At 40.1% G+C, this 21,432-nt stretch overlaps 2 protein-coding genes across 4 annotated transcripts; both read left to right on the top strand.

Annotated features, from left to right (window-relative positions):
* The first annotated feature begins 939 nt into the window (after positions 1 to 939).
* LOC115753691 (RNA-dependent RNA polymerase 6-like) lies at positions 940 to 21,025 on the top strand. Of its 3 annotated transcripts, XM_030692412.2 has the most exons (4): positions 940 to 967; positions 15,417 to 15,466; positions 16,475 to 19,245; positions 19,939 to 21,025. In XM_030692412.2, the coding sequence occupies exons 3-4, from the start codon at positions 16,531 to 16,533 to the stop codon at positions 20,812 to 20,814; spliced, it is 3,591 nt and encodes a 1,196-aa protein (XP_030548272.1). In that variant the 5' UTR covers positions 940 to 967; positions 15,417 to 15,466; positions 16,475 to 16,530; the 3' UTR covers positions 20,815 to 21,025. The 3 variants fall into 3 exon arrangements, with proteins under 3 accessions (XP_030548272.1, XP_030548270.1, XP_030548271.1); XM_030692410.2 differs by lacking the exons at positions 940 to 967; positions 15,417 to 15,466 and adding an exon at positions 15,247 to 15,366; XM_030692411.2 differs by lacking the exon at positions 940 to 967 and having other exon boundaries at positions 15,291 to 15,558.
* LOC115753692 (RNA-dependent RNA polymerase 6-like) lies at positions 2,134 to 6,338 on the top strand. Its single transcript, XM_030692413.2, has 2 exons — positions 2,134 to 4,848; positions 5,472 to 6,338. Exons 1-2 carry the CDS (start codon positions 2,134 to 2,136, stop codon positions 6,336 to 6,338), a joined length of 3,582 nt encoding a protein of 1,193 aa, XP_030548273.1.
* Positions 21,026 to 21,432: the final 407 nt, after the last annotated feature.

Raw genomic sequence — 21,432 nt, 5'->3', positions numbered from 1 at the left:
ACTGAGCACCGGAAGTGGACATGGTATAAGCAAATAAAATGGTAGAGGGAAAATTTACAAAACTTATCCCAATGCTGTGCTCCTGGTCAATTTGAGTCCTAGAACTAATATTCGACCTTGATTTTAGGACAATTGTTTCTCATCCACAAATATTATTCTCGAGGGATTGGCCCGTGTGGGCCGGGTCAAGCGTTACGGCTCTAGGCTAATTGTCCCTCATACATGGTTATTTTGAAATGATTCGGCAATGGTTAGGACAAGTGCACGAGGGGCTAGTAAAAGCGAGGTTATCATATACCAAAACCACATATGTAAGTGTCCTTGCGTCCAACTCATGCATGATAAATCGTTTTGGATTTGCTTGAATTGGCTAACCTATTCGGCACTTGCTCAACAATTTTTGTTCTACATTTGGAAGCAAATATCTTGAAATCAGTGGGGATTAAATCTGTCGCAAAACATCGACAATAGTATGAGGATCATTCTTGAGATTTTTTTTTCTGATTTTTTTTTACCTTTCTTTTTATTTATATATTCAGTGCTTAGTTGACATTTTGTCGGAAATGTGAAATTCTTGTCATGAAATTGTTATCAGAGATTTGTTTAGGAACGAATTTTCTCATAAGATAGAGTAGGGGGACCAAAATTGAAAGTGGCAATAGTACATGGACATCTTTGTAATTACGAATATTCTCATAAGATAAAGTAGGGGAGCAAAATTGAATAGCGGCAATAGTACATGGACATCTTTGTAATTTCCCCTCATCTTTCGGTTTCCTCTCTCTTTTCATTTCTAACTTTCAAGCGTGGCTATTTATACTCTTTCCTTTCGTTTTTCCCTCTCTCGGAACTCCACAGTCCACACTCCCTCTGTCCCGCTCATCATCTCTCCACGGACACGCGATTCCCGAGGTAATTTCTATGAATTGCTCTCGTTTCTGCAAACTGATCCCTTTGCTCAGAAGCCCATTTGAGGGAACGAGCAAGAACCTGCTCGTCGAGTTTAGCTTGACACCAATGTCTTTACATTTGGCGCTATTAGCAGTTCTGGCTCTTCGTCCGATCGTCTGTTTGGATTGTTGGTCTTCGTCTTGGCGAACATCGTGCGATTCTTTTCTTTTTTTCTGAATGTGGGTCGTGGTCTCTTCGGTTATTTCGCGTATCTGGGGCAGCTTGTGCTGTCCCATGCTAAGAATCCGAAACGGAGCGTTTTTTGTGTGATGGCGGTAACCAGCTTAGGTGGTGGGTCACGCGTAGGTAAGCTAGAGTGCTATGGATGTTTCGGGCTAAAGGTTTGAGGGCAGATAAGAGATGCCTTCATTTCATTTTTTATTCTCGTTGAAAAGTAGATGCGTAAATAGAGCTGCTTTGGTTTTGTTGATGTCTGAAAGATAGCGGACGATGCAAGGTGTGAGTGTTGATCAGGACAAAAATAAATGGAAATAACTTGGCAAGTACGTTTATTTTGGGTTAGGAAATGAAGTTTCTCATTGTCATTTACTTGCTGCCATTGGGCTGACTGGTTGGTCTTTAACTTGGTATGGCCGTGTATCAATATGGAATCAGGCAGAGAAGTTTCTTGTGGCTTGGCAGAGTCAGGCTATTTCTTTCTCTCTGTTTCAGAAAGGAATTAGCCATCAATGTAGCATTGGGAATTCATCTTATACTACCGCCTTGATTACAACCTCTGTGCTTCGCTTTTCCTACTGAAAGCTTCTGTTCTTTCTGCCTTTGTTCAATTCTGTGAACCTGTCTTTTCTGCTTGAGATACTAGCTGATAGACATAGTTATGATCTTTCATACCTCACCAGAATGCTGTTTGGTGTTGTTAGATGTGATACCTTATATGTCTTTTGAGCGAAAAACCTCACTGCATTAGATATGTTATGGGAGTTACATCTAGGGATATTTCGCATATATCTTTTATTAGTTCACTGCAAAGACCTCAATGTTTAACATATTTTTCCTATTAGCTCGGAGCAAGGCGTGGGGTTTTTGTTCTTAAGTTTGAGAGATTTTTTCCAACATTAACATTGCATGAGTAAGAGTGTTCGTTGCGATTTGGATACCGTTGCAGGTGATATTAAAATTACATCCATCGTTATTTACATGTACAGTGTGTTTGGACGAAAAATGGAGTCAAAAGGAGCTAGAAAGGACGTAGTGATGACCCAAGTTACTGTCAGTGGATTTGATCAAAATGTGACGGCAAAGGAGCTGGTGAAGTATTTGGAAAATACAGTTGGCCCTATCAGGAGGTGTAGGTTGAAAACCTCCTGGATGCCCCGAGATTCCTATCCAGATTTTGAGGTGACGAGGTTCGACACCATCCAGATAGTGGATGAATATAGAAAGGTGGAGCCACATGCTTTTGTGCACTTTGCTGCGCCTGAAGCTGCAACTTCAGCTTATGAGCTTTCAGTGAACAATGGGCTCTTTTTGAACAATAAACCTTTGAAAGTCAGCCTAGGACCTGAGAGTCCATTCCATATGAATCAAAGGAGGAGGACTACCACTCCTCTTAAGTTGCCTGACGTACACCTAGAGATAGGAAACTTGATTACGCCGGAGGAGTTTCTGGTAGGGTGGAGAGGACCCTCATCTGGGGTTGACTTTTTTGTAGATCCTTTTGATAGTATGTGCAGGTTTTGCTTTACAAGGAAAACAGCTTTTTCTTTCAAGGACCTGCCCACCTATGCTGTGATAAATTGTGAATTTAAGATGGAGTTCTTGGTGAGGGATATCAATGAGATAAATTGCTACAGAAAAATGTCGTCTATTGTTTTGTTCTTGCAGCTGGCTTCACCTCCTCGGGTGTTTTTTAGAACTGCGGATGACGACATAGAAGTAACAGTTCCACTCGACCTGTTGGATGATCAAGATCCTTGGATTCGAACTACAGATTTCACATCAAGTGGGGCTGTCGGTCGGTGTAATACCTACAGAGTGTCAGTTCCGCCATGCCATGGACTGAAGTTGAAGAAGGCCATGAATTATTTTAGGGAACAAAGAGTGCAGGAATGCCCCCCTGGACAGTTTCTGATGATCCAGGATGAGCCTGATTTTGGGAGGCCTATGTTAGATGCCTTCTTCTCTATTCATCTCAAGGGGATAGATTTCGATGTCATGTTCTTGTTGAATGCTGTCATCCACAAGAATGTATTCAGCCAACACCAGCTATCAGAGAATTTTTATGGGTTACTGAAAAGCCAACTGAAGGAGGTGAACAATGCAGCACTAAAGCACATTTGCTCCTACAAACGCCCAGTCTTTGATGCATACAAGAGCCTGAAACTCGTTCAAGAATGGCTGCTGAAGAATCCCAAACTTCTTAAAAATCAGAAAGAGTCGAACGACATTGTTGAGATAAGGAGGCTCGCCATTACTCCAACTAAAGCGCATTGTCTTCCACCTGAAGTTGAGCTATCCAACAGGGTGCTCCGGAAATATAAAGATGTTGCTGACAGGTTCTTGAGGGTGACCTTTATGGATGAGGGCCTGCAGACAATGAACGCTAATGTCCTCAGCTATTACGTTGCACCCATCTTAAAGGATATCAAGTCGATCTCCTTTTCCCAGAAGACCAACATTTTTAGAAGGGTGAGGATGATAATGACAGATGGGTTTTATCTTTGCGGCCGGAAATACTCATTTCTGGCTTTCTCATCAAACCAACTTAGGGACCGGTCTGCTTGGTTTTTCGCCGAGGACAAAGAAATTGATGTGAACAAGATCAAGGCGTGGATGGGGAAGTTTAATAACAGGAACACTGCAAAATGTGCTGCTCGGATGGGACAGTGCTTCTCATCCACATATGCGACCGTGGAAGTTCCACAAAATAAAGTAAATCACAATCTTCCAGATATTGAGAGGAATGGCTATTGTTTCTCTGATGGAATTGGCACGATAACACCTGATCTTGCCAGGGAAGTAGCAGAGAAGCTGAAACTGGAACTGGACACGCCTTCTGCATATCAGATTCGTTATGCCGGTTACAAGGGTGTGGTTGCTTGCTGGCCAAGCAAAGGTGATGGGATTCGACTTTCTTTGAGGCCTAGCATGAACAAATTTCGGTCAAACCACACTACCCTAGAAATATGTTCCTGGACCAGGTTTCAGCCTGGCTTTCTAAATAGGCAGATTGTGACATTGCTTTCAACGTTGAAGGTTCCAGATGAGGTATTTTGGGACATGCAGGACAAAATGGTTTTCAAATTGAACCAGATGCTCGTGGACTCAGATGTGGCATTTGATGTCCTTACATCCTCCTGTGCCGAGCAGGGAAACATTGCTGCAATAATGTTGAGTGCTGGTTTTAGGCCCCAGTCAGAACCTCATTTAAGGGGCATGCTCATGTGCATACGAGCAGCACAACTGTGGGGCCTTAGGGAAAAGGCTAGAATATTTGTTCCCTCTGGGAGGTGGCTGATGGGCTGCTTTGATGAGCTAGGAGTTCTTGAACAAGGTCAGTGCTTTATTCAAGTGTCTAGTCCAGCCCTGGAGAACTGCTTCATAAAACACGGCTCCAGGTTCTCTGAGACCAAAAAGATTCGACAAGTGATTAAAGGGTACGTTGTAGTAGCAAAAAATCCATGTCTACACCCTGGTGATGTAAGGATTCTGCAAGCAGTTGATACTCCAAAGTTACACCATTTGTATGATTGTCTTGTTTTTCCTCAAAATGGGGAGAGGCCTCACACAAATGAAGCTTCAGGAAGTGACCTTGATGGGGACCTCTACTTTGTCACGTGGGAAGAAAATCTCATTCCACCGAGTAAGGAGAGCTGGACTCCCATGCAGTATGATCCTGCAGAAGAGAAAAAGCTGCCCCGTGATGTCACCCAGAAGGTAATTGTCATTTAATTCAGAGTTTGTAAGATGAGAACAATTTTGAAATGATGGGCCTTGGCATTTGATTTATACTCCAACCTGTGACAGTTACTTTGATTGTGCTTAAATGACTCTCGAAATTCATCTTTTGTGTTTAGTTTTATTTTCTTTTCTTATAAATTAGTGGAATGTTGGATCTTAAGAGGCTTGCTGCAGATGTCCTTCATAAGGATAGATCAAATAAAGCAAGAGTCTGTGTGCATGAGCATTTTTTTCGCTTACTGTGGTCATTTTCTTTCTGCCACCTTGTCTGGCCAAGTTTGGTAGTGCCTGATAGATTTTCCCCGTTTCTGCTTCATTTATAGAAGATGCTTGTAATTTGGTAGTCCCCGTTGGTTTGATCCGAGGAGCAGCAAACTTGTCTTTAAAACTAATTTCTTGATTAATTTTCTTGGGACACTATGAACTTACTATGACATGCGCTCAGGATAGTTACAGAGCATTAGCATTTTGTGCCACACTAGGCAGTCAAATATGAACTGAGAGATGTTTAAAGTTCTTTATTAGCACTTGATAGGCCTGATCTGTAAGTTTGCTGCAGAAAGACTCCCGCTTTCTCATGATGTGGCTCAATTCTGCAGGATATCATAGAGTTCTTTGTTAAGCACTTTCTGAATGAGAATCTGGGGGCAATCTGCAACGCGCACGTGGTTCATGCTGACCGTAGTGAACATGGGGCTCTGGATGAGAACTGCATTCTATTGGCTGAGTTGGCTGCCACCGCTGTTGATTTTCCGAAGACTGGAAAGCTTGTCACTATGCCTTACCATCTGAAACCAAAGCAGTACCCAGACTTCATGGGGAAAGAGGAATTCCAAACCTACAAATCAAATAAAATCTTGGGCAGACTCTACCGTCAGATTAAAGATGCTTATGATGAGGATTTGAATTCCTCTGAACTGAATTGCGACTCTGAGGATATTCCCTATGATACAAGTCTCGAGGTCCTGGGTGCTGTGGATTTCATTTCCAATGCTTGGGACCATAAGTGCTCCTATGATGGGCAGCTGAGCGGGCTTCTGGGCCAGTACAAAGTGAACAATGAAGAAGAGTTGGTGACCGGTCATGTTTGGTCCATGCCAAAGAATGCAAGCCGCAAGCGAGGGGAGCTGAAGGAGAGACTCAAGCACTCTTACACTGCATTAAGGAGAGAATTTCGAGAGATATTCAAAACATTGGATTCGGATTCCGAGTCGTTGAGTGATGAAGAGAGGAATTTGCTGTATGAGCAAAAGGCATCGGCTTGGTACCAGGTCACCTACCATCCAGAATGGGTGAAGAAGTCGGTGGACTTGCGTGAGCACGATGACGGATGTACTGGTGCCTTGAAGTTAAGCTTTGCTTGGATTGCTGCTGACTTCCTTGCTCGGATAAAGATTCGGAAGCAAAAAGGTAAGAACCTCAAGCCCATCGAATCTCTTTCCAAGTACATTGCAGACCGTATCTGAAAGCGGCGATTAACTGTAAGATCCATGGTCGAGTCTTGGTCAAGGATTTTGTGGTTGCAAGTCCACTCTGCAAGTGCCAATTAGAGTGGTTATCTATTCCGTATTTCAAGTTGTTTGTACTGTGTATATACCAATTATGAAGAATTGTGGAAATTGAGGGCTTTGGAATGAACCTTTTGTAAAAATGTATACACCTTCAGAATGTGCTGTGGATGGTTGAAGATGCAGTAGTCATGAGCACTGTGAAATCAGTTCAACTCTGATTTTTATCATTTAGGGAAGACAGGAAGATAGGTTTGAGATTTGGATCCGCACCAAGTAGGTAAAAGAGCTTGATCATCTCCTTAAAGTGGCGATCAAGGTCTTTCCTGGCCATGGAACAACATTTTCATTCAAAGAGCTCTTTCGCTTGAGTTCTTTAGTCTTATTAGGTTGGCCGAAACGATTTTAATCCAAAAAAGTGATTCTGATTAGAATCATATTTTCTGATTCTATTCTCTAAATAATTTTTAGATAATCATAATGCTTTTGGTAATCGCATAAAATTTCTGTTCCAGAACAGAAATGCGTTTGTTAATTGCACAAAGTTTCTATCCTCAAGAACAACGAAGTGGGGAGATTTTTTTTTTTTTTTAAATCTTTCATCTCTTTTTTTTAAAATATTTTTAAAATGCTTTATAAAATTTTTAACTTTTAAAAAAATTACATTTTTTTAATTACCCTCTATTTTAAAATTTTTAAAATTTTAATTTCCCCCTTTTTAAAAAATTTTTAACTTTTTTTTGGTTAAATTCTAAAGCTTATTTTTAAATTTAATTTTTAAAAAAAATGTGTCTAACAAAATTAGTTGTTAGTAAATTTTCAAATCTAGTTTTAATTTTATTTTAAGCTCCGAAGTTCATGGGGAAGCCTACGTGTAGTTAAACTTTTTGAAAGGACTGGGGTTTTTGTTTTTTTTTTGCGATTCTCAAAACTAATTTTTTTTTAATCAACCTTTTTTTTATTCTTATTTTTTCTCCAAAAATATTTCAGAAAACAGAATCAAAATCAGAATTAATTATGTCACCAAACATGTTTATGATACTTTTTTAATTCGGATAATAGAATTAGAAAATCATAATCGTTGCCAAATAAACCCTTAATCCCTCAAATTTATTGCCGATGAAGTTTGATGACACTCACGTTCTTGGTAGGCTACATCAGTTTTCACGTACTTTTAAATCAGAGCATGACCCCAACGCACCTTCTTTTTCATGGGAAAAAAGTCACAGGTACTCGAGCTTCTTCTTGTAGGTCATTAATGTAGGCCCTAAATGCATTAGATGATATTGCGATTTGGACACTTTCGGAATTTATAGTGCTGCTGGGGAAGCCGCAATGATTTGTTCTTAAATAAACTTATTCCAAGCTATCAAAGTTTTCATCTTAAAATAGTAATAACAACAACGAAATTATTCCAAACTATCAATATTTTCCTCATTGCATGGCAGCGAATAATCGGGATGCCATTTGTCGTGATATTGCTAATATATAAGATACTGAACGGACAAAAATCGAAAAATCTTTTACAGCTCATAATAACTTTTTTGCATGTAAGGTATTCTTACTCGAATATTGAGAAGATCACCAGAAATTTTAACCACAAACTAGGTGAAGGGTGTATGGTTATGTGCACAAAGGAGTGCTCAGAGCCGTCGACAAAGCGGCCGTCAAGATATTACAGAAGTCCGAGGCCTATGGCCTAGGGGTGAGTATGGTTCCAGGGTAGAACCGAGAACCTAGAACTGGAACTTGTAGGATCCGGTTTGGTTCCAAGTTCCAAGGTATGCGGGGTAGGTTCCAGGTTCCAAAAATTGAGGAACTTGTTCCAACGGGTAGGTTCTAGGTTCCACTACTTATAACCCGAAACCCGGAACTTGAACCCTAGATCCCGAAATAAATTTTTATATTTTTCTTGGTATATGTTTTTGTACGGTCCTACAATATTCTATGGCATTCGATGATGAGTGTATAATCTGGAGCCAAACAAATTTTTAGGTTTCAAGTTCAAAAAAATGATAAACGTGTTCCAACAAATTGGTTTCGGATTTTAAATGTAACCTGTACGGAGCTTAAAACCATTCACCTTTACTTTTTCTTAGATATTGTAGCGTTCACCCTCCTTTTGCTTAACTAAAAATGAAAAAATAAAAGAAAATAAAAGAAATTGATAGGTTCTCGGGTATCCTGAAACCGACCCTAGAACCCGTGATAGAGTAGGTTCCGGGTTCCAAGGTATAATGGGTAGGTTTCGGGTTCCAAAAAATGAGGAACCTGTTCCAACGGGTAGGTTCCAAGTTCTAGATGGAACCCGTAAGGAACCCGGAACCGCTCACTCCTATTATGGCCAAGATTTTTTTTCTGTGAAGTGGCTACTATTAGAACTATGTTAATCTAGTGCGACTCGTCAGTATTCGCTTTGGAAGGCTAGAAAAAGGCTCTCGTGTATGATCTCATATCAAATGGATCTTTTGATAAGCATGTTTTCACTGAGGAGGAAGGTGATAAATTTCTTGATTACAGGATCGGGTCTCCCTCATTCTCTTTCTGAATTTCGCTATGCCTCCGCTTAATTAGTTTGCGTCCATGATCAGAGAATCAGCTGGCCAATCATGTCCCAGCATTCAAAATTCATCTCCAAGAGACCATGGCACAACCCATCATCATCCTCCAGCTACTCAGTTTCGACTCGTGAAACGGTGAAAGCTCAGGTGAAGCATTTCATCTGAACTTTGATGAGAACCATATCGCTATCGAATCGATTGTCGTCTGATTCATCGCAATTCAGTAGTATGCACCGCACGTCTAGTTCATCCGCCCATCTGATTTAAATTAGTAGCTTCCTCGAATTTTGCCGATCCAGCTGCGAAGAGTGACGGGCGCACGAAACCAATGAGCATGATTTGCGCTGACTGCAACGGAAAAAGTGGTAAGCAAATTCGATCTGATATGCACTGTAAGTCCGTGAGTAAAATTCTAATGTTTTACGCCCAAAAGTTGAGATTTTTTCCCTGCTACTAAATTTTCAAAAAGTGGTTGATTGGTGTAAAAAAATTGTTGATGAAAAAAAATGATTGGTCACTATTTATTCCGGATAACTTGTCAGCAATTTATTAACACTTTTACGGTAATAGCTAACAAATTGTGATTATGTATTAAAACACCAACTTTCATTTTTATAACTTACCAACGCTTCAAAGTTACTAACTATGAAATTATCAATATAAATTAGAGTGATACATAAAATTTTGTAACATTAGCTAGTTTTAGAATACCACCTCTCCGTGCGGTTACTTACTAATGTTTATTTTGTCTTTCTAATTTGTCGATTTTTCTAGTGAGTCAGCAATTTTTAATTGTCTTGATTAGTAACCACCTACATTCATTAACTTTTTTTTAGAGATTACCAACATAAATAAACGTGACTAGCCAACTAGTGTCCCATCAAGTTATCACATGATATTTGGGTTACCAACTCTCATTGAATTAACTACCGTCATTTATTTGTTTTTTTTTTTTTTGTAACTTTCCAACTTTTCTTCTTATTTATACACTTTTATTTACATTTCTTAGCAACTCCTTATATTTACCAACTTTCTGCTTTGATTAAGTTACTAATTCTTTTTTGGTTTACCAACTCTACGTGAGTTTTGGTATAAAAAAAAAACACACTCTCTTTTGAGTTACTTACCAAGTTTATTTTTTGATTAATTATCAAATTTTCTTATTTCTTACAAACTTCTATTTACATTTCTTAATTACATACTAAATTTATTTAGTGTTATATGAAATTACAAACTTTAATTTAATATCAACTTTTTTCCCTATTAGGTTATCAACTAGTTCCAAGATATCAACTCCCATTTAAAATTACTTACCATATTTTTTTGGTTTTTTTTTTTTATAATTTACCAACATTTCTATTGAGTTACTTTGTCAGGGTAAAGTTAGTAGGTCAGAAAATAAATATCAGCAATTTATTATAATAGTTGGTGAGTATAAGGTGTTGATAAGAAAGCTAAATAAAAATTCCGTAAATTTTTTTCAGAGATAAAAGATGGTGATAATTTAGAAAAATGATAAAACTTTGTAACTAACTCTAATAAGAGTTAATAACACAAAATTAGTTGGTCATTTAATCGTAGAATATGGTTGGCAAGTTAGGGAAAAAAGTGTGGCTCAATAATAAATTGGTGGTAGAAACTTCAATGAGAGTTAGTAACCAAGATTAGTTGATAACTTAATCGAAGAAAATTTAATAAAAAAAAGTTGATAATTCATTTAACAGTTAGCAAATTTAAAACATTGTTAAGAAAGGTAAATGAAAGTTAGTAAAAGATGAGAGAAATCTTTTATCAAAAATAAGAAAATTTGGTGATTTAAAAAACACAAAAAAAAATTAACGAATTAAGTTGATAATGCAAAACTAGTTGGCAACTCGATCAAGGAAAACTTGGTAATCACTTCAATTGAAGTCGATAATCTCCAAAATAGAAGTCGATAAATAAGGAAAATAAAAGTGGTAACTTAGTAGAAAAGGTAGCAAGTTTAAGGAAAAAAAACAAACAAATGTTAGTTAACTACTCAAATGAGAATTTGTAACCCGAAATCAGTTAGTTTAATCAGAGAAAAGTTTGTAGGTTACACAAATAATAGTTGATAATTCATGTACAAGTTGGCAAATTTATCTCATTGCTAAGAAAAGTAAATGAAAGTTGGTAAATAATGGAGAAGTTTTCAAATTCTCGAAAAACCTCCTAGACACCGGTAACTAGCTTAAATAGAAGTTGATAATGCAAAATTAGTTGGTAACTTGATTGGTGAAAAATTGGTAATCACTCAAATCAAGGTTGGTATTTTCTAAAAAGAGTTGGTCAATTTAAAATTTTAACTAGCATTAAAATTAAAGTGGTTACTTAATTGAAAAGTAGGTAAGCTAAACAAAAAATAAATAAGCGTTGATGATAGGCAACTCAAATAAGAGTTGGTAATCCAAATACAATTGGTAACTTAATATGAGAAAAGTGATAAGTCACTCAAATTAAGGTTGGTTTTCCATGTGATAGTTAATAAATTTAAGGTGCTGGTAAAAAGTATTTCATATAATAGTTAATAAATTTAAGGTGTTGGTAAAAGCGATCATTAAAATTTGTAAATGATAAGCTTTATCTTATATTATACATAAGAGAAGTTGGTAATTTGAAAAAAAAATGGCCTCAATGACTAATTCAAATAAGAGTTGGTAAATCAAAATTTGTTAGTAACTTAATTAAATAAAAGACTTGGTAACTGTCCTAATTAAGATTGGTAAAATTCTAAAAAGAGTTTTGTAAATTTATCTAGAGACTTAATAGAAAGGATGGTAACTTAAAAAAACACTAAATGGATGTTGGTAAGAAACTTAAATGGGACTTGGTAAATCAAAACTAATACTAATTGGAGAAGAATTGGTAACTGACACAAATAAAGATTGGTAAATTCATATAACAGTTGACAAAATTACGGCATATGCAAGAGAGACAAGGAAAAGTTGGTAAAAAATAATAAAATTTGATAAAAATAAATAAAAAGCAAATAAATTAGAAAGAACTCAGATAAGAGTTGGTAATCCAAAATTAGTCGGTAATCTATTTGGAGAAAACTTGGTCGTATGAATTCATATAGGAGTTGGTAGATTTAAGATGTTGATGAGAAAAACAAATGAAAGTCAGTAATGGATAAGAAAAGTTGATAATTTCCAAATTGTCCCAAAGAGTTCGTAATTTCATAAAGGTGTGAGTAAATTACTAATATGTTACTAAGAAGTTTTTGGGAACTCAATTGACCGATAACTTGATGGACTTGAATCTCCTAATTTCAGGAATGTAAGGGGCTACGGATACATCAGCTTCACTAGAACTCTGGCGGCTAGCATTTCGACTCTTTAGAAATCTACCAACATGAAAAAAATATCGGGGCGGGTTTTTTTTTTTTTTCCCGGGAACGGACAATAAAATCGTCCTAAGCTCCGCTTGTTCTCCGATCGGGCCGTCGATTTTCAGAAATCAAACACAGAATTATATTGATCGTGAGGGAGGTAAAACCTCTTAATCTCAGTTGAAATTGCAAATGCTTGCATCCCGAGTTGTCTCCACACGGAACGCAATTGAAGAAACAGTACAGTTTCGGTCAACGCCGGTCTAAGAACGGAGACGTTCTGAGAAGCGAGATCACATTGCAACAGCGTTCGTTGCATCTTTCATTTCAGCCCCCACTTCGTTGTCCGTCGGCGGAGCGATGCTACGAAGTTCCGTCAATCGGAGACGGATCGGATTTTGAGCTCTCCAATAGAATTCTCATGCACATTTCGCGATTACCTCATTGAAAAACTTGCTGTTCGATCTAAAATTGGTTTCATATTGTGGGGTCACGTAAAGGCAGTGGCATGAACTCTTGAGGATCTCTTCAATGGACAGTTCAAAGCCAGCGGACTCTTGTTCGCTTTGCGGGTAAGCCCCGGAATGAGCATCGCCCCCGGGGAATACTAAAGATCTCGGGTCGAAGAAACCATTTCCTCCGGGATTTTCAAGAACGCAGACTTTGAAACTACGATTAAATTTTCCTATCGTAGGTATAATTTTAGGGTCACACATGATCTCTGTACGTGCGGAGGCGGGGGGGGAAGCGTACGTTGTGGCGGAAACCGTAACGCAGCGGGGTTCGGCGGCGGTTCCGCGAGCACTTTGCGACGAGTGGAGCGCGAACTCCGGCGGCAGTCGAATCGCGGGGTGTATAGACGGTACATGTGGAAGCCCTGTCGAGTTCAAAACCAACAGCTAATTCAAAGGTTTTACCAGAATTGATCTTTCCATAGCAATGTCTGGCTACTCTTTTCCTTTTCTTTCTGGTGCAAATGGGTGGCTTTTAGCTGTTTTCTTTTCTTTCTAGTCTGGTTTCATAGTGCCTACTTACTTTGCCTTTGAAAAAAAAAAAAAAAATAGAGTATCCTTGAATTATGGTCAATCAAATTCTATTTTCGGAGCACGCGCCGCAACGAATTTTAACTACGTTTGAAATTCTTGGATTTTCTAGTAAATGTGACTACGGTCCGATTCCATCCCTAGTAATAATGGTGGGACCTACACCGTGTAAAATTTGTCCAAAATTTTATTGTCGCGACAACCCCTGCCAAACGAGGGAATGTAGCCTTCTTCGTACGAGGATATGTATACACGTTCTTGCCGTTCATTGTTCCCTCACACAAAACTCGACACCCCCTCACACATTGTCTCTCTTGATCTAACTCGCTCCTGGCTCTTTCTCTCCGATCGGCAACGGCGAAAGCACGGCTCAAGAGGTAATTATCAATGATCTGGACGAGCTTTTGTTGTTATGTATGATATGCAGTTTGGTGCTAGCTAGCTCTAGGTTTTTGCTGTTCCCTCGCACAAAAATCGACACGCCCTCGCACATTGTCTCTCTTGATCCGGCTCGCCCTCGGCTCTTTCTCTCCATTCGGCAACGATGAAAGCACGGTTCGGGAGGTAATTACCAATGTTTTGACTATCCTCCGTTTATTTTTCAACGTTAAGACTTTTGTGATCGAGCTCTGTGTCCGTTATGTCGGATCCGTAGTTTGGAATGAGATCTAGCCAAGTTCAAATTGCAATTAGAAAATTAAACATTATAACTGCAAAAAAAAAAAATGTAGGATCTGTTGTTTATCGTACGCCCTTGTACGAGATAAGGAATATCGACCTAAAAAACCACAATCCCCAAAAAAAAAAAAACATAATTAAATAAAGAAAAAGTTGGAAGAGAAATTAAAAAAAAATTAAAAAAAAATTAAAAAAGTAAAGGCAAAATAAAAGAGAATCTTCTTAGCTTAGTTTGGCCTTGAAAGTGACAAAGGGCATTGGAGACGACCTTCTCAAGGAGGTTATCCAACCACTCCGCAAGGAAATTGTGGACCCCAACTGGGACAAGAGCTTCTCAAGGAAAAGTTATCAAGGAACCTCCACAAGGAAGCTGTGGGATTCCAACAAGTTATCAAAAACACTCTTTTCTCGGGCTAATTTCAAAATGGCCCCTCTACTATTGTCACTATTCAATTCCGATCCCCGACTTTTTATCTCGCGGCTAATTTGGCCCTCAGACCGGTCTTCTGTTTCAATTAGATGTCACGTTGCATATTCAATCTAAGCGTCCGTGAAAAATGTTGGGTACCATCGGTAATGAATGTGTGGGGTCGATGTGGAGTAAACAAATGAATGTCCTAGGCAAAGTTACGAGACCCCGTCCCTGCATTGTGTTCCTTTTCGATTTGGGTCCCTGAACTCATCTTCGATCTTGCTTTTAAGGCACATTTTGTTCCCCGTCCAAATGCAAACGAAATAATGTAGTCTAAATGCCAATGATTGACGTATGGCGCCAACACGTCCAGGCTAAGTTGTCCCTCCTATTATGTGCAAGAAGAAGCGAGGTCTAATGTCTACAAAGAAAATCCGACCCGAATCACGAAAATAAGTTTTCTTGATGTGGTTCATACATGATAATCGAGGCGGGGATTAAATCTGGAACAAAATAAAGTGCGAGAAACAATTGAACATCGACAATAATATAATTTTTCCTCGTTCCATGGCAGCGCCATGCGTATATCTCCGGTGGTTAGTCGGCATTCACGTCGGCGTTTGGACGGAAATGTGAAATCTGTCCCAGAATTGTGATCAGAGATTAGTTTAGGGACCAAATCTGTCATAAGATAAAAAGTAGGGGGACCAAAATTGAACAGAAGCATTTTTGCTTTTGGTTCCTCTCTCTCTGTCTCTCCGTCTCTCCCGTTTTATAGCAGGCGTGCCTATTTATACTCTTCCCTTTCATTATTTCCCTCTCACGACACTCCCACTCTCTCACACACGCTCTTCATCATCTCTCTCTATCTCTGGGTTCGTGCGTGGCCGATCGCTCTTCCATCGATCGGTTCGGCCTCCACGGAGACGCGATTCACGAGGTAATCGCTGCAAATTAGCTCTCGTTTCTGCAAATCCATCTCTTTGCTCGGTTGCCGATTCAAGGGAACGCGCGGAAACCAACTCTTCGGGTTTAGTCTGATAGCAATGTCTTTACACTTGGTGCTGTTAGCAGTTTTGGGTCTTCGTCCAATTGTCTGTTCAGACCGTCCGTCTTCGTCTTGACGGACATTGTGCGATTCTTTTGTGGTCTTTTTCTGAATGTGGATTGTGGGTTCTTCGTTTATGTCGCGTTTCTGTAGCAACTTGTGCTGTCCCATGCTATTAATCTGAAAAGGAGCCTTTTTGGTGCAATGGCTGTAGCCAGATTAGGTGGTGGATCACGTGTAGATAAACTGCAATTCCACGGGGTGTTTCGGGCTAAAGGGTCGAGGACAGATAGAAACATGCCTGCCTCGGTTTCATTTTGCTTGTGTAAATGGAACTGCTTTTGTTTTGTTGGCGTCTGAAAGATAATTGAACCTTGAAAGATGTTCTTGTTGATCCGGGAAAAAGGGGGATATAACTGGACAAGTAACCTTTTTTTGGGTCGGAAAATGAAGTTTCTCGTTGTCAGCTACTTGCTGCTATTGGGCTGAGTGGTTTAGTCTTTAATGTGGTATGCCCTTATATAATTATGGAATCGAGTAGGGAAGTTTCTTGTGGCATGGCAGAGTCGGGCTCTGTCCTTTGGTTGCTGCAGAAAGGATTTAATCATCAATAGGACATTGGGAATTTATCTTAGGCAATCGCCTTGCTTACAGCTTCCATTTTCCCATTTGTGTATCACTTTTACTACTGAAAGCTGCTGTTCTATGTTACTTTGTTCTATTCTGTGAACTCGCCTTTTCTGCTCGATATACTAGCTGGTAAACGTAGTTACCATCTTTCACGCCTCACCTGAATGCAGTTTGGTGTTATTAGATATGATACCTTGTCTGTCTTTTGAGCGAAGAACCTCACTATATAGATATGTTCTGGAACTTACATCTTGGGATGTTTCGCATTTATCTTTTATTAGTTCACTGCAAAGACGTCACTCTGAGAGATTTTTTCCATGAATAACATTGTATGAGAAAGAGATTTGGTTGGGTTTTGATACTGTTGCAGGTGATAATAGAGCTACATCCATAGCTATTTTCCAGCACGGTGTGTTTGGAGGAACAATGGAGTCAAAAGGAGCTAGGAAGGACACAGTGGTGACTCAAGTTAGTGTCGGTGGATTTGATCAAAATGTGACGGCAAAAGAGCTGGTGGAGTTTTTGGAAGACACAGTTGGCCTTGTCTATAGGTGTAGGTTGAAAACTTCCTGGACGCCCCAAGATTCTTATCCAGATTTTGAGGTGACAAGGTTTGACACCATCCAGATAGTGGATGAATATAGAAAGGTGGAGCCGCATGCTTTTGTGCACTTTGCTTCGCCTGAAGCTGCTACTTCAGCTTATGAGATTTCACGGAACAATGGGCTCTTATTGAACTATAAACCTTTGAAAGTCAGCCTGGGACCTGAGAGTCCATTCCATATGAATCAAAGGAGGAGAACTACCATTCCTTTTAAGTTGCCTGAGGTGCGCCTAGAGATAGGAACCTTGATTACGCTGGAAGAGTTTCTGGCAGGGTGGAGAGGACCTTCATCTGGGGTTAATTTTTTTGTTGATCCTTTTGATAGTATGTGCAGGTTCTGCTTCACCAGGAAAACAGCGTTCTCTTTCAAGGACCTGTCCGACTATGCTGTGATAAATTGTGATTTTAAGATGGAGTTCTTGGTGAGGGAAATCAATGAGATCAAACAGTACCGAGAAACGTCATCAATTGTTGTACTCTTGCAGCTGGCTTCACCTCCTCGTGTCTATTATAGAACTGCTAATGACAACATAGAAGACACTGTTCCATTTGACTTGTTGGATGATGAGGATCCTTGGATTCGAACTACAGATTTCACAGGTAGTGGGGCTGTCGGTCGATGTAATACCTACAGAGTGTCAGTTCCACCACGCCATGGACTGAAGTTGAAGAAGGCCATGGATTATCTTAGGGAACGAAGAGTGCAGGAATTATCCCCTAGACGGCCCCTGAAGATCCGGGATGAGCCTAATTTTGGGAGTCATATGGTAGATGCCTTTTTCTCTATTCATCAGGAGGGGATCGCTTTCGATGTCATGTTCTTGCTGAATGCTGTCATTCACAAGAACGTGTTCAGCCAACACCTGCTATCAGAGAGTTTCTTCGAGTTACTGAAAAGCCAACCGAAGGAGGTGAACATTGCAGCACTAAAGCACATTTGCTCTTTCAAACGCCCAGTCTTTGATGCATACAAGAGGCTGAAACTCGTTCAAGAATGGCTGCTGAAGAATCCCAAACTTCTTAAAAATCAGAAAGAGTCGAACGACATTGTTGAGATAAGGAGGCTCGCCCTTACTCCAACTAAAGCGCATTGTCTTCCACCTGAAGTTGAGCTATCCAACAGGGTGCTCCGGAAATATAAAGATGTTGCTGACAGGTTCTTGAGGGTGACCTTTATGGATGAGGGCCTGCAGACAATGAACGCTAATGTCCTCAGCTATTACGTTGCACCCATCTTAAAGGATATCAAGTCGATCTTCTTTTCCCAGAAGACCAACATTTTTAGAAGGGTGAGGATGATAATGACAGATGGGTTTTATCTTTGCGGCCGGAAATACTCATTTCTGGCGTTCTCATCAAACCAACTTAGGGACCGGTCTGCTTGGTTTTTCGCCGAGGACAAAGAAATTGATGTGAACAAGATCAAGGCGTGGATGGGGAAGTTTAATAACAGGAACACTGCAAAATGTGCTGCTCGGATGGGACAGTGCTTCTCATCCACATATGCGACCGTGGAAGTTCCACAAAATAAAGTAAATCACAATCTTCCAGATATTGAGAGGAATGGCTATTGTTTCTCTGATGGAATTGGCACGATAACACCTGATCTTGCCAGGGAAGTAGCAGAGAAGCTGAAACTGGAACTGGACACGCCTTCTGCATATCAGATTCGTTATGCCGGTTACAAGGGTGTGGTTGCTTGCTGGCCAAGCAAAGGTGATGGGATTCGACTTTCTTTGAGGCCTAGTATGAACAAATTCCGGTCAAACCACACTACCCTAGAAATATGTTCCTGGACCAGGTTTCAGCCTGGCTTTCTAAATAGGCAGATTGTGACATTGCTTTCAACGTTGAAGGTTCCAGATGAGGTATTTTGGGACATGCAGGAAAAAATGGTTTTCAAATTGAACCAGATGCTCGTTGACTCAGACGTGGCATTTGATGTCCTTACATCCTCCTGTGCCGAGCAGGGAAACACTGCTGCAATAATGTTGAGTGCTGGTTTTAGGCCCCAGTCAGAACCTCATTTAAGGGGCATGCTCATGTGCATACGAGCAGCACAACTGTGGGGCCTTAGGGAAAAGGCTAGAATATTTGTTCCCTCTGGGAGGTGGCTGATGGGCTGCTTTGATGAGCTAGTAGTTCTTGAACAAGGTCAGTGCTTTATTCAAGTGTCTAGTCCAGCCCTGGAGAACTGCTTCATAAAACACGGCTCCAGGTTCTCTGAGACCAAAAAGATTCGACAAGTGATTAAAGGGTACGTTGTAGTAGCAAAAAATCCATGTCTACACCCTGGCGATGTAAGGATTCTGCAAGCAGTTGATGCTCCGCAGTTACACCATTTGTATGATTGTCTTGTTTTTCCTCAAAATGGGGAGAGGCCTCACACAAATGAAGCTTCAGGAAGTGACCTTGATGGGGACCTCTACTTTGTCACGTGGGAAGAAAATCTCATTCCACCGAGTAAGGAGAGCTGGACTCCCATGCAGTATGATCCTGCAGAAGAGAAAAAGCTGCCCCGTGATGTCACCCAGAAGGTAATTGTCTTTTAGCTGTGTTTTTTGACAATCATTTAGACTTTGTTGAATTGGAACAACTTCAATTTAGGAATGCTGTGCCTTGACATTTGAACCAGTGACATCTATTTTCATTATGCTTAAATTAACATAGCAGCAACCCTTTTTTTTTTTTTGGGGGGTGGTTTCAAATTAGCGGTGACTCTTGCAATGCATCTTTTGCATCTAGTTTTATTTTCTTTTCTTACAATTAGCGGAATATTGGATCTTAAGAGGCTTGTTGCAGTGTCCTTCATAAGGACAGATAAAAGAAAGCACAAGGTTGTGTGCATGAACATTTTATCACTTACTGTGGTCATTTTCTTTCTGCCACCTTGTCCGACCAAGTTTGATAGTCTCTCTTAGATTTTCCCCCTTTCTGGTTCATTTCTAGAAGATGCTTGTAATTTGGAAGTTTGCGTTGCTTTGATCTGAGTAGCAAAAGTATCTTTAAAACCAATCTTCCAATTAATTTTCCTTGGACACTAAAAACTTACTACCCCATGCACTCAGCATAGTTAATTTGAGACACAGCATTAGCATTTTGTGCCACACTAGGCAGTCAAATATGAAGTGAGAGATGTTTAAAGTTCTTTATTAGCACTTGACAGGCCTGATCTGTAAGTTTGCTGCAGAAAGACTCCCACTTTCTCATGATGTGGCTCAATAATGCAGGATATCATAGAGTTCTTTGTTAAGCACATTCTGAATGAGAATCTGGGGGCAATCTGCAACGCGCACGTGGTTCATGCTGACCGTAGCGAACGTGGGGCTCTGGATGAGAACTGCATTCTATTGGCTGAGTTGGCTGCCACGGCTGTTGATTTTCCGAAGACTGGAAAGCTTGTCACAATGCCATACCACCTGAAGCCAAAGCAGTACCCAGACTTCATGGGGAAAGAGGAATTCCAAACCTACAAATCAAATAAAATCTTGGGCAGACTCTACCGTCAGATTAAAGATGCTTATGATGAGGATTTGAATTCCTCTGAACTGAATTGCGACCCTAAGGATATTCCCTATGATACAAGTCTCGAGGTCGTGGGTGCTGTGGATTTCATTTCCAAAGCTTGGGACCATAAGTGCTCCTACGATGGGCAGCTGAGCGGGCTTCTGGGCCAGTACAAAGTGAACAATGAAGAAGAGTTGGTGACTGGTCATGTTTGGTCCATGCCAAAGTATGCAAGCCGCAAGCAAGGGGAGCTGAAGGAGAGACTCAAGCACTCTTACACTGCATTAAGGAGAGAATTTCGAGAGATATTCGAAACATTGGATTCGGATTTCGAGTCGTTGAGTGATGAAGAGAGGAATTTGCTGTATGAGCAAAAGGCATCGGCTTGGTACCAGGTCACCTACCATCCAGAATGGGTGAAGAAGTCGGTGGACTTGCGTGAGCACGATGACGGAGGTACGAGTGCCTTGAAGTTAAGCTTTGCTTGGATTGCTACTGACTTCCTCGCTCGGATAAAGATTCGAAACCAAGGAGGTGGAAACCTTGACATCGCCAAGCCCGTGAACTCTCTTTCCAAGTACATTGCGGACCGTATCTGAAAGCAGCTATCGGCTGCTTAAGATCCATGGTTGGGTCTTTGCGAAGGGTTTCTTGGTTGCAAGTCCACTCTGCCAATTACAGTGGGTATCCACTTTATAATCTAAGTTGTTTCTACTGTGTGTTTATCAGTTATGATGAATCTGGAAATTGGGGACCTTGGAATGAACCTTTTTGGTTGGTGTGTATATATGCAAACTGTGCTGCCTATGGTTGAACTCTCACTTTGATGATTCGATCCCTGAACATCTTGCAGATGAAGTTTAATGACTTGACTTTCTTAATCTGCTGAAAGAAGCTTCTCCAACTGGCTGCACATGTATTCACTTCTTATAATTGAAAGGATGACCCAAAAGGGAAAATCTTGGGATTTGCTACAGCTGAAGTTTGGTTATTTTGTTCAAAGACATTGACATTTAGCATATGAAAAATAAGAACAGTGACATAGATTAAGGAGCTAAAGTTTGGTAATTTGGTGGATAACATCCCGGCGTATGTCCCACATTCTTGAAATTGCATGACCATGCCACTTCTGCTTGGACATTAAAGAACAAGATAATGACTTGATTTAGCCAAATAATTGCAGATCTATCTAAGCCCCTTGCCAATTATATATCGTT

This window comes from Rhodamnia argentea, chromosome 4 (assembly GCF_020921035.1).
Source record: "Rhodamnia argentea isolate NSW1041297 chromosome 4, ASM2092103v1, whole genome shotgun sequence".
In the NCBI taxonomy this organism is placed as follows: domain Eukaryota; kingdom Viridiplantae; phylum Streptophyta; class Magnoliopsida; order Myrtales; family Myrtaceae; genus Rhodamnia; species Rhodamnia argentea.
This window is presented reverse-complemented; position numbering and strand designations above follow the sequence as displayed.